Source organism: Macaca thibetana, chromosome 7 (genome assembly GCF_024542745.1).
Source record: "Macaca thibetana thibetana isolate TM-01 chromosome 7, ASM2454274v1, whole genome shotgun sequence".
In the NCBI taxonomy this organism is placed as follows: Eukaryota; Metazoa; Chordata; class Mammalia; order Primates; family Cercopithecidae; genus Macaca; species Macaca thibetana.
In genome coordinates, this window is record NC_065584.1 from 158,860,221 (window position 1) to 158,872,762 (window position 12,542).

Below are 12,542 nucleotides of genomic sequence, written 5' to 3' on the forward strand. Positions count from 1 at the left end.
CTGACTCCACTGCCATCAGTGTTCATCCACCCCAACTCCAGCCTGAGAGTGCTGGGGCACCGGGCACTCCAGAGCTCTTCAAAGCTCTGAAGCAACATGTCCCCAGGGTGTCTGACTCACAGACAGAGGTGAACCCAAGTTCATCTCCTCGGGATTTCCCTGAGCTCCTAATTTTCTGCTCCCACTTCGGGGGAAGGGGGATGGCAGGCAGCTCAATTGGTTTGGCTAAATAAGTAGATTCAAACAAATCTCTTTATTCTTACGGGTGCCATGCCCTGCAGTGGGAGAAAGGAGCTGAATCTTCTAGCTGTCACCCACATGAGGGACTGGACTCCCCATCACCCAGTGCCTGACATACACACAACTTTATTCTGAGACCACACTACAGCTACAGGCACCTGGCTCGCGGCCAGTGTCCGAGCCCTGAGGCTCCCAAGGACACAGCTTCAGATTAGAGCCTTCACCTAGGTCAGAAACCATCCTCATGAGTTCCTGGGCCTCTCCTCATTCTGGTCCCTCGCAGCCCACACATACACAGTGGGATATGTGGAGCCCACAGGCTCTCAGTCAGTCAGGCAGGATGAGTGGGGCGCACGCCCTTGCTGACTGCAGGCTATTTTCCAGGTGGTCAGAACCCTGAGTCCTCCACACAACAGCTCCTTCCCCGAGGCCTGGGTGGAGCCTCTGTCCCTGCTGGATGACCCAAGCCCAGCCAGGCCGCAGCCCCAGCCCCTGGGGAGGCACGCAAGGATTTTTCCTTCTCAAGTTTCAGGTTTTGATGGAGAACAGATGTGCACACATCTGGCTCGGCAACCCCCAGCCTCACCTTTCTACTTCTCCAAACCCTCAGACAGAGCAGGGAGGTAGGGGATGGGGCCAGGCCTGGGAACAACAGGGGAGAACTGGCTCTGGGTCCTACACAGGCAAGGCATCCTGGCAGGAGGTGGGGGACACAGAAGGGGTCCAGCTCCTCCACCAGGGTGCCCAGACTAAACCCCGGTAGAATGGACCCAGGCAAAGCAGCTGTGGCCGGGTTCTCAGGCCACCCGGGGGCGGGCTGCCTCCCTGCTCCCACCCTAGCCTGGGCTGGCCTGAGCACTCTTGCTGAAGGGAATAGGCTCTCCTCATACTCTGAGACCATCCAAAGACAACAAAGGTGGCTGTTCGCTCAGTGACTTCTCCCCACGATTTCTCCCTTTGGTTCTCTGCCTTCACCGAATCCCCCAGCCTGCCCAGAGAACCTGACACTTGGAAACACCACACCCAAATGCTCACCACAGAGACCAATAACCCCTTGAAGGCAGGTCTGCTTGCCTCAACTGCTCCCAGCAGCTTCCCCATCCTGGCTATGGGCCAGAATCACCCAGGGAGCCATCCTTGCGGATCTGAATCTGCAAGGAACACTAAAGGAATCTGTATTTTTAACACATCACACAGGTGCTTTTTAGGTGACCAGCCTTAGGTATCTTAACAGCAAGGTGAGGGGTCTTGTTCTCATGTAGCGGAAGCAGAGACTGAATGAACCCCAGAGAGGCTGTGACTTGCCCAAGGTCTCACAGCAAATAAGTGGCAGAGCCAGACCTAGCAGCCCCTGACCAGGAGCTGCTCCCCGGCCAGTTGCAACCTCTGCCATCAGCCCATTCTGATGGCCGACAGAATGAGGTTGGGGGGTTCCACACTTACCCCTCTGGCTGGAGCTCCTCGCCGCCCTGGGGCTCATCGATGTACCAGCTGCCGTAGGAGTAGTCCTCTGTGGCCCCGGGGGAGGTCTGGTTCCCTGCTGGCTGGGATGACATTCTCCGGCCCTTCTCCTCCTTTGACCCCAGGCGAGAGAAAGAAAAGCCACTACAGATGTGAAAAGAGGCTTAAAATAAAAAAAAAAAAAAAAAAAAGATGGAAAACCCAAACAAAGAAACATTTCTCTTTAATCCTGAAGGTTACTTTCTTACTTTTAGCTCTCTGGGAAAAGCCCGTCTGGGACTGAGGGCCTGAGCAAGCTGGCACAGGAGGAGGACAGGGCCTCTCGTGTCCCCTCCTCCCTTCCCGCCCATCGCACCGGTCCTGCAGAGATAGCTGTCCCCTTGGGGCCCCGGGGCTCCTGCTGGCGCATCTGTCTGTCTGACCAACCACCAGCAGGCGTTTGTTCAAAGGACCATTTTCAAAGAAGGCTTGTCCAGTCCGAGCTGCCTAGAGAGACGCCCCTTCCTTCCCTCTTCCCAAGCCCACCTAGACAGACCCACAGACACACCAGAAGGGAGGCCCAGGGAGGAAGGAGTTGCAGAGATGAAAGAGTAGGCAGGCCACAGCCAGCTCCGCACTGCCTGCCTGGGCCCTCCCAGCTGGGCTCCCTTCCCCTCCCCCAGCCTCAGCCTGCCCCTTTCTGGCCCCTTTGGGCCTCGGTGATGGAAACACACCATAATCCTTGACAAAGCCCCCCTCCTGGGGGAGGAGGCCCCAGCACCATTGGCGGCCTGAGCGCTGCAAGGGTGTGGCCAGGAGCCACCCCCACCCCCGCACCTGACTTCACACACATACCTGCCTTCAGCGCCTGCCCCAGAGCTCCCACGCCCCTGCCCGCCACATCTGCAGTGCCCCACACAGACAGGAGACCAGCATTGCAGCAACAACCGAGGGAGACCAACTGCTGGGGCTGGGCTGGGGCGGAGGCAGGGAAGGGGAATCTGTCCGTTCCTTCTCCTAGGGTTTCCATGAAGGAGGCAACATGTGTCTCACTGGTAAACCCTTTTTGTTCCTACAACTTGATTTCACAAGGAGATAACTCACCCCCACAAGGCGGAAATTAGCTCTTTAAACACAAACCAGACCCACGGGTAGGCAAGAGGAGCCCCGCCTGCCTTCTGCTCCTCCTGGAGTGAGGTTGAGGGTGAGCAAGGCAAGGTCTGGGCCAGGGAGGAGGGCTCCTCCTCATTCTCCCTCCCCAGGAGCAGGACCTGTGCCCCAGCCTGAAGGGAGGGGCGAGAGGCAGAAGAAGGTAGAAAGCAGTTCTCAGGCCACAGTCCCTGATGGAGGTTTAGGCCCCTGAAACTGTGAGGGTCTCTGTCCTTCCAATACCCTACAAGGGTCTTGGGCTTTGACCCTATCAGCTAAGACAGTCATTCAACAGCTTTTTTAAAAAGACATTATTCATTTAGTCTTTTAACTTAAATTTATTGAACACCCAGTATGTGCCAGCACTGTCCTGAGCCCTGAGGCAGGAGACATTACAGTTCACGGGGAACACGGCCAGATAACTAAATCCCCTCCAAAATCTGAGGGGTACAAAGGGAAGCACAGGCTGAGCTGGTCTCTACCATGGGAAACCAAATTTAGCCCAAGAGTATTTGGGAGTAGGGGGAGACTCTGAAGAAAATAACCTTTCCATGGTGATCTGAAGGGCAGGGAAGTCAGCTGAGCAGAGGGTGGCAGGCTCAGGATGGGGATGGGGGTGGGGAGAAGTGTGATCCCCACAGAGGAAACAGCAAGGGTGAAGTCTCAGAGTAAACAGGGCTTGAAATCCTGGAGGAGGCTGTCATTCAAATTCCCAAGCCCACAGGAAAGGATTAGGGGCTGAGCACGCTGCTAGCCTGAGTTCCTCCCCATTCTTTCCAAATGGCCCTTCTGGCAGGAGGAGGGTTCTGTTGCTCTCCACCATCCCACAGAGATATCAGCGCCTGCTGACTCAGGGCTGAACCTGAGCTTTATTTGATGTAATGCAGGAACCCACACTGGCCCTTCTGATCCCAGGGATGCGGGAAACTTGCCTTCCAGGCGCGGGTGTGAGCTTCTGGAGGGCGGGACTCTATCCCTGCCTTCCCTCCTCCTGCCTTCCCCTGATGCACAGCGCCTGGCCCTTGGGTAAGAGGGACTTTAGAAACTGAGCTCGGCAAAGCCATTGCTTGTTCTGGCGGTCAGTGTTCATTAGTGGGCCTGTCCTATACAGGCTGCTGCTGTGCCCTGAGGTTCACCAGCTGGGCTTCCCAGAGCCCCCGTGCCCACACCAGAGCCCAGCAAGCCCTTCCCTGCTCAGGGGTCTCAGACTCTTACCTTAGGGAGCAACCAACTCACATCTGATTTTAAATCCACCTCCAACTATGGGAGTACAGTTCCAGACAGGGAGCCCACTCCCTCTACAAGGCAGCGGTGTCTGGGGTTAGACATCCTTGCCTATCAGAAACCATGCCCTTTGGCAAGGTGTGGTGGCTTACACTTGTAATCCTAGCACTTTGGGAGGCCGAGGCAGGTGGATCACCTGAGGTCAGGAGTTGGAGACCCAGCCTGGCCAACATGGCGAAACCCCGTCTCAACTAAAAATACAAAAAATTAGCCGGGCGTGCTGGTATGCGCCTGTAATCCCAGCTACTAGGAAGGCTGAGGCAGGAGAATGGCTTGAACCCGGGGTGGGGGGGTGCAGAGGTTGCAGTGAGCCGAGATCTTGCCATTGCACTCCAGCCTGGACAAAAGAGGGAAACTCCATCTCAAAAAAAAAAAAAAAGAAAGAAAGAAACCATCCTCTTCCTTGGAAGAAGCCTAACTCTGCCTTCCCCAGGCTGGTTTGGCAGTTAGCAAGATGAGTCAAGCCCTGCACCAAATGGAACCTGATGTATGGTAGGGCTTGAGGGACACGACACCAGAGGGGAAGTGAAGTGGGGGAAGAGAAGAGAGACAGACGGGAGTTGGCTGTTTAAGACGAGGTGGTCAGGGAAGGCCTCACTGGGAAGGTGGTATGTCGCTGATACCTGAGGGGAGAGAGGGAGGTACCAGTTGGGCACTGGGGTCATCTGTTTTGCGTTGATCTAAAGGAAAGCCTGACTCTGGGTAACTTATAGGGAAAGGGAGTTTATGTGGCTCACAGTTCTGCAGGCTGTGCAGGAAGCAGCACGGCACCCGCATCGGCTTCTGGGGAGGGCCCCAGGAAACCTACAATCGTGATGGAAGGTGAAGGGGGGTCAGGCAGGACACTTGGCGAGAGAGGGAGCAGGAGAGATGCCAGGCACTTACCAATAGCCAGCTCTCACATGAACTGATAGAGCGAGAACTCCCTCATTACCGCAGGGAGGGCACCAAGCCATTCAGGAGGGATTCTCCACAATGACCCAAACACCACACACCAGACTCCACTTCCAACATTGGGGGTCACTTTCAACGTGAGATTTGGAGGGGACACACATCCAAACCATATCAGGCACTGAGGAAAGGCAATCAGGTTGCCTGAAGGAGCCTCCATCCACCCAGGGGCTGCAGTCAGGCTGGCAGAAAGGGACCCCAGCCGAGCCCAGGCACAGTCCCTTCCCCGCCCCCCACGGAGAACCCAGTGCCAACAATACCACCTCCCTCCTCATGGGGAGACACAGAGGCCACCAAAGGAGGCCCTAAGCAGAGGGGAGGAAATGGTGAGCTTCGTCCTTCTCCCCTGGCGTGGGCCTGGCAGGCAGAGGGCAGCCTTGTGCCCGGTACTTTGGCCAGGGCAGAGCTGGAAGGTCCAGAGGTAAGGGCCAGGTTTCTGCATGGCAGTGGAGAACGCCTGGTTGGGGAGGCCACCTAGCTGGATTTGAACCCTGGGACTGGCTATGTGGCCTTGAGTGAGTCTTTTCCCTTCTATGGATCTCACTGGCCTCTATCAAATCCAGCCTGGAGATTCTCGTTGTGAACTCTCCCCTCAAGGCACCCCTCCCTGTACACCAGCAACCAGTTGTAACAAGAAACTCACAGAGAGTGGTTGTGACTTCCTAGGTGACCCCATTGCTTCCCACCTGCCCCCTCCTGGCCCCCAGCTGCCCTGCCCAGTCTGGTGGGGACAGAGGGGCAGGCTGAGTTGAAGATCCATGGATAGCAGGTAGCCGTGTGGCTCAAGCTGCAAGGTGAGCCCACTTCTTGAGCCCAAGGTACCTCCTCAGCTTGGGGCTAGAATCGCTTGGAGCTCCCATCTGCAAAATGGGAGGCTTGGCTCTGAGCTATTAGGAAAGATGCTACCTGGGCAGATGGCAGGAGGCAAAAAGTGTTAGGAAGAGAAGGATGGTAATGATGTGCCCCTGAAGAATTTCTCCGAAAGCCTGGGCAGCAGAGTCAAGGGCCTGCCCTCTGGAGCTGGCTTTAAAGGGGCGCTGATACCCAGGAAGGTCCAGCCCTGCCCTCAGGAGAGGGCAGGCTGGAGAGCAAAAGTGCTCAAAAGACAGAACTGCCAAAGACTGAGGAGCAGGGAGGGAAAGGAGGAGATGGCTTGTGCAGTTTTGCAGGCTCCCTGGAGGAGGGGGCCTGGAGCAGGGAACTGAAGCCATGGAAGATCTGGAATGATAGCAAGAATGAATTTACACGTGTCTCAGGAGTGCCAAGAAGGGAAGTCTGAGAGACAAGGAGAGAGCAGCATAGGGGTCAGGGCAGGGCTGCCTTGCTGTGGCCAGCATGAGCCCACGTGGCACTCAGATGAGGCTGATGCCAGTATCCAAGGAGCAGCTCAAGCCAGCAGGACTCCCAGCTGGGCACAGATTGGCGGGTGGCTAAGCCCTGCTCAATATGGGAGGAGGTCCCAAAAAGCTTCTGGACTCTGAGCCAATGAAGGCCATCTGCCATTTGGGCTTGGCACAGAGCTGCTACGCCCCTCAGGTTGGAGCTGGCCCATGAAGGCCTTGGGACAGGGCTTCCTTCCTCTCATGTTTTTGTTCAAGTTGATTAAACCTGAGGAATTTTTGCATCCAGGAACAGAGGCCCACGTGCATGCCTTCGGCAGCCTGTGATTATCAAATCCTCAAAGGGCAAAGTGCTAAGCTTAGAAGAAGCTAACAGCAGGCCAGAAGGAATGGGGAAGGCCAGCAGCATCCCCAGAACCTCAGAAACATCCCCTCAAGGACTCCCAGATCTCCCAGAGCACCTCCAGAATCTCAGCAACATTCCTGAGTTTCAGTAATGCCATGAGAACCCCTCCAACCTCAGTATTGCCCCGAAGGACCCCCAGACCTTCAGTAACACATGAGAACCACTACAACACCTCAGGACACTCAAACTCCGGCAAATCAACCACAGATTGGAACAAGATGTTCAAAAGCCTGTGAGCATTTGCAGAAAGCCTGGAGACTCCTGTTGCTCTCCACCCTCCCATCTCTGAGTCCTACAGCAAACCCAATAGTTCTACGACACTCAAACCTCAGGAACACCCCCAACTCCCACAGCACAGAAGAGAATGCCCAAGAGAGGAGCTTCAGTCCAGGAGTTGGGGGATGGCCCCTGCGCCTACCTGTGCAGCCCAGTCACCTTGAGAGTCCATGAATAAACAGCCAAGAAAGTCAACCTCATGCGGGCCCGTGAGCTCGGGGTGTGCCCTCAGTGGCGCAGCACACTCACACACACACATCCAACAGCCCCTCGCACACACACGTGCTTAATTCTGGCACCAGACCAAGTCTGACTCCACCCAGTGGGCTGGAAGGCAGTGTCGTTGGCTGCCGTGCTCACGGCGGGAAGAGTATGGATGTGGCTGTCTACCTCCTGTCTCTCTACCTCCTTCCTCCCCTGCCATGTGGGAGGGTCAGAAGCACCAGCTGATGTTCCCTTCCTGCAGTTCTCATGCCCCCCTCACCAACAGCATCATCAGAACATAAAGGATTTAGACCAGGCTCTCGTATGGCAATGGACACTGGTGAGGAGGAGGAGGGTAGCTGGCTGTTCCAGGGGAGCAGCATGTTCTTTCCCTCCCAGAGAGCTAGGCTAGTACTGACCTGGAGGAGGGAAGGCAGATTTCAGCTCAGGCCAAAGGTAGCCTTCGTACTCTAACAGAGTAGTGAGGGCCCCATCATGGGAGGCAATCAAGAAGAGGCTGTTAACATCAATATGCAACAGAGGGTTTCCTGCCTTCAGAGGACTAGACACAAGGCCATGAAGATTCCCCAGCTATAAGAGCCCCACATTCCCCGTTCCCAGCACGTTCCTCCCTGGAGTGTTGTCACTATGGTGTGTCCTTGAGATGTAGGCTTTGTGCTGCCCTCCTTCTTCACTGAGGACGTTGACTGCTGGGCAGATCCCCTGACTTCTCTCTCCTTGTTCTGCTGCTGACCACAGGACAGGGCTCTCCACCAACCTCTTGCTCACAGGCAGTCAGATCCAACTCAGACAGGACTCTGCAAATGTCTCACGGCCTTTTGGAGCTCCTGCTAGCCCCCCAGTGTCCCCTGAGGGCAGCCCTCCCCAGGTCTCCGACCTTATTCATCAGAATTGCTCCAGCCCATCACTCTGCTCACTTCCTGCTCCGAGGCCCTGATTCCTGCTCACTCCCCACTCCTCACCCCATGTGCCTTCTCCCTGTTCCCTGACCTGTTCCAATCCCATCTGGCCTCCCAGGCTTGGCTCCAGCCTACCTCCAACCAGGCGCTCTCCTGACCTCTCCCTTCCTTGTCTCTTTCCTTTCCTTTATTGATCACTCCTGGAAACTTGTCCCTTCAGGCAAGCAGGATGCTCCCAACACAGGGCCTCCTTCTCTGAGCCCGGCTCCAGCTAGGCTGGGATCCTAGAGGGATGGCTGGTTGTGCGGTCTCGGCGGTTGGCCCTGAGCAGTGGCCCCAGCACCTGCTTTAAAAGGTGCTTGATCTGCTCCTCCTGGAAGACAGCTCCCCGCTTCCCCAGTCTGGCTGTGCCCCTCCTCCTGCCCTCACAGACCTCCTGCCCCTGATTCCAGGATCAGAGGAGCCCACCCCACCCCCCTCTCCAGCTCAGGCACAGAGCAGGGGCTGGGGCCCCACACAACACACAGGGCAGCTTGTCTCCAGTGGTAGAGCCTCTCCACACCCCCAAACCATTTGCTCGAAACTTGATCTCCTTGGCCCTCAGGCTTCTCAGTGGAGAAGCCTGCACAGGGCTTTGATGGCTGAGTTTCCCCAGATGTGGCCTTAGAGAAGCTGAGGAACCCCCTACTTACACCCATTTGTCCCCATCTATCACTCCCAGGGGGCCACTGCCTGATGAATTGCTGGAGGGGAACCACCAGCTCAGCTTTTAATAACCGGATCCGCATCCTGCTGCCTAGCTGGGCTGAGGGCCCTGACCATGCTAAGGGTAGTCGGGGCTTCAGGGATGGAATTCCAGATATGATCTATTCCTGGGGGAAGTGAAAAAGGCCCCCTCGGAGCTCTCTCTTCTATTTCTCACTCCTCACAGACAGGCTGGCGTTCTGGAGTCCTGCTCTTTGCCCCAAGTACATGCCTGCACCCTCCAAGGCTGCAGGACAGTCGACTGCATCGCCCCTCACCTGAGCACAGGCTCACCCTGCCCTCCTTCCCCTTCCTAGAGGGGGCATCCTGCAGGGATGCAGACAAGACTGGGGAAGGAAATGGCGCTCAGTGGGTGCTCCAACTAGGTGCTGTGGCAAGCAGGGCGGGGAGGGAGTAGATAAAGGCCGGGCCAAGAAGCAGGGCCCTAAATTCTCAGGAGAAGGGCCCTGGAGAGGTGGTCTCTTCTTCCTTGAAGGAGAAAGGGAGTGCCACCTATAAAAATGTGGGACCACAGGCTTTTGTATGTAAGATTGGCTTCCAATGATAGTGAAAGACCCTGGAAGAGAGGACTAATAAGGGCGGTGATGCCAGAGCCAGGCCTGCCCAGTGGGAGGCAGGGAGAGGGAGAGAGAGCAGCTCAAGCCGAGACAGGGAAGCAGCCAGCCAGCTTGGATGTGATCACCATCTTGTCCATGGAGAAAAGGATTTTTAGTTCCAAAGGGTTAAACCCACATAAAGAGAAAATTAACCTTTGGCACACTTTTAGGAATCCATTCCCAAGGAATGTCTGTGTGCATGTATATGGAGACAAAATTCCCAAAGCCGTTTGTAATGGCAAAAATAATTGGCAACAACCCCAATATCCATCTCTAAATGCTGATAAATTGACACACTGAAGTACTATTTTGCTGTTAAAAAGAATGAGGTAATTCTCTGTGGACTGACGTGGCAGAACCTCCAAGACATACCGCCAAGTAACAGTAACCAAGAAAGCAAGTTGCTGAACAATACATAAATCGTGATCTCATTTTATGCTTCTTTAACTAGGTAGACATATGTGTATGTATGTGTGTATACATAAAAAGTGAATCTGGCAGACACACAGCAAACTGTTCACAGTGGTCACACTTGGGGGAGGGATGAATTTTGGAGAATGAAGGAGGATTTTTCACTTGTTTGAAATGTATATTTTAAAACTCATATTGCATGTGTAATTCTTTTTAAATAAGCCTGCTATGAGTAAGGATCTGTGAAGGCATCACTGAGCTGTGTGAAATTGATTCCGTCCCCAGCGCAGTACTGCACATTTCCCAGTCTCCCTTGAAGCTAGATGTAGCCCTTAGACTAAGTATTGGCCAGTGACTTGGAAAAAGAGTGTTGAGCGTAATTCCCAGGTTGTGTTCTTAAAAAGAGAGGTGTTTTCTTTACCCCTCCTCCTTCTAGCTGGCTGAAAAACAGTTGTGATAGCTGGATCTCAGGCAGCCATCTTGGACTACGAGATAGAAGTCATGAGTTAAGTAGAATAGAGCAGTAAGTTAGCGGCAAAGACAGAGCCTTAGCTAAGGCCAGGTTATAAGGCTGAAGGAGACTCCTGCTGTACCCCAGACTCCATCACATCCAAAAAAAACTTAAGCCCAGAGAGGCCACATGATGTGCCAGGGTCAGTGACTGACCTAGGGAAAGCTTTGCCAGAGATTCCCCACCACCACACCACACACACACACACACACACACACACACACACACACACACACACCCCACACACCCCACATCCCTACCTCACTGCTTTTCCCCCAAGAACATCCCTTCCTAGAGCTTGGACTCTGTTTCATTGTATGGTTGGGAGACTCCTGGGATTGAGGGAAGGCCCCCAGTGTTGATTAAGCCAAATGGCAGGATTGAGACACACCTCTCAATACTTTGTCTGATAACACAGCAGAACCCCTGCCCACTGCTGGGTCTGTCTGTCAATATCTGCTCCTGGCTTCTTTATTTCTCTCTTTCTTTCTTTTTCTTTTTCTTTTTTTCTTTTTCTTTTTCTTTTTTTTTTTTTTTTTGAGACGGAGTTTCGCTCTTATTGCCCAGGCTGAAGTGCAATGGTGCTATCGCGGCCCACTGCAACCTCTGCCTCCCAGGTTCAAGCGATTCTCCTGCTTCAGCCTACTGAGTAGCTGGGATTACAGGCATGCACCACCGTGCCCAGTTAAATTTTTTTGTATTTTTAGTAGATACGAGGTTTCTCCATGTTGGTCAGGCTAGTCTCGAACTCCTGACCTCAGGTGATCTGCCCACCTCGGCCTCCCAAAGTGCTGGGATTACAGGCATGAGCCACAGTGCTCGGCCCCTTTCTCTTTTTTTATCTGTTTGTCCTCCTGTCTGCCTTTCTGCCCCTGTCCATCAGTCTCTGCCTGTCCCTCATATGCCACTCTGTTTCATCCTCTCTGTGTCTGACTCAGTCTCCCTCCTTTCCTTCTGTCTCTCTCTACTTTCCTTCTGTCTCTCCTCCTTCTTTCTCTGTCTAACTCTGTGTTTCTCTCTATCACGCTCTCTGTTGTTTCCTTTTGGTTTCTCTCTCCTGCTCCTTGTTTTGCTCCCCACTCCCCAGTCTGGCTGTGAGGTTTGCATCTCTCCTCTTAAAGGTTTTAGGCAGTACCTTTTCTAAGCTAGCCCAGGCCATGCCTAAATCTCTGATCTTGGGCCTTGTCTTGTGCTGACTCCGTGCTGCCCCTGCCATCTCCTGCCCTCTTTCCCACCTTACCTGCCCTGTCTGTCCCCAGTGCTGCAGGACGAGTGGTGCTGGTCTCAGGATCCGCAGTCTACAGGGCCCTGGGCTTGGACACCGTCTCAGGGGTTTGTGCCTTCAGAGCCTGGTGCAGCAGCCAAGCAACTGGGCACATGAAGGCAAAGGTCAGTGCTGCTGAGCAGTAAGGCTACCCTCTCCCTCCTGCCAGACCAGGAACTTTAGCCCCTCCAAGGCAAGGCTGGTAGAGGGGGGCTGTCAGGGCAAGCCCAGGGATCACTGATGCTGCCCTAGCTCCCCTCCTCCAGCTCCTCCTCAGCTGGAGGTCAGAGCAAAAGGACTTGAGGGATGGCCCAAGACTCTCCTGACAGTGCTTGGTGCTGGAGCCCGGAGCAGGAGGCCAAGAGAGGAAAGGTGTGTTATCCGATGGCACTGGCGTGACAGAGAGGATCACAGTCACTACTCATGACAGAAAGCTTCAAAGTAGCCAGGCCCCTCGGTGGAAGGAAGAGACTAGGCTTCTAATTTTGTCTTTACTACTTATTGGCTGAGTGACCACAAATGCAGCCTGTTGGAACTCAGAAAATAACACCCCAAAATGAAAGCCTCCGAAGCAAAAGTGACCGAGCTGTCTCCTGCCCTCCTGTCTCTCAGACCCGTTCTCCCCCAAGGACAGATGTAGAAATGAGAATCCCTCCTCCTGCAGGCGGGTCATAGAAATCAAAACCCCTTTTCCCCAAGGCCAGCCATAAAGCCTACAGACTCTAACTTTCCCCGATTTCTGTGTAAAAACGGGCCTCAAAGAAGTTCTCAGGCCTAGGTGGGAC

The 12,542-nt window shown here is 54.4% G+C and overlaps 1 protein-coding gene across 2 annotated transcripts in view; it reads right to left on the minus strand.

Moving 5' to 3' along the window:
- STRA6 (signaling receptor and transporter of retinol STRA6) overlaps positions 1-11,884 on the minus strand; it is a 33,011-nt gene extending 21,127 nt beyond the window's left edge. Inside the window, exons 1-2 of one of the 2 annotated variants that reach the window (XM_050797742.1) lie at positions 11,734-11,884; positions 1,684-1,814 (exon numbers count right to left, since the gene is read on the minus strand). In XM_050797742.1, coding sequence (XP_050653699.1) covers positions 1,684-1,796 — 113 coding nt within the window. In that variant the 5' untranslated portion in view covers positions 1,797-1,814; positions 11,734-11,884. Of the gene's footprint in view, positions 1-1,683; positions 1,815-1,949; positions 2,052-11,733 lie in introns of those variants that run through there. The other variant, XM_050797741.1, reaches the window with a different exon arrangement.
- Between the last annotated feature and the right edge of the window lie 658 nt (positions 11,885-12,542).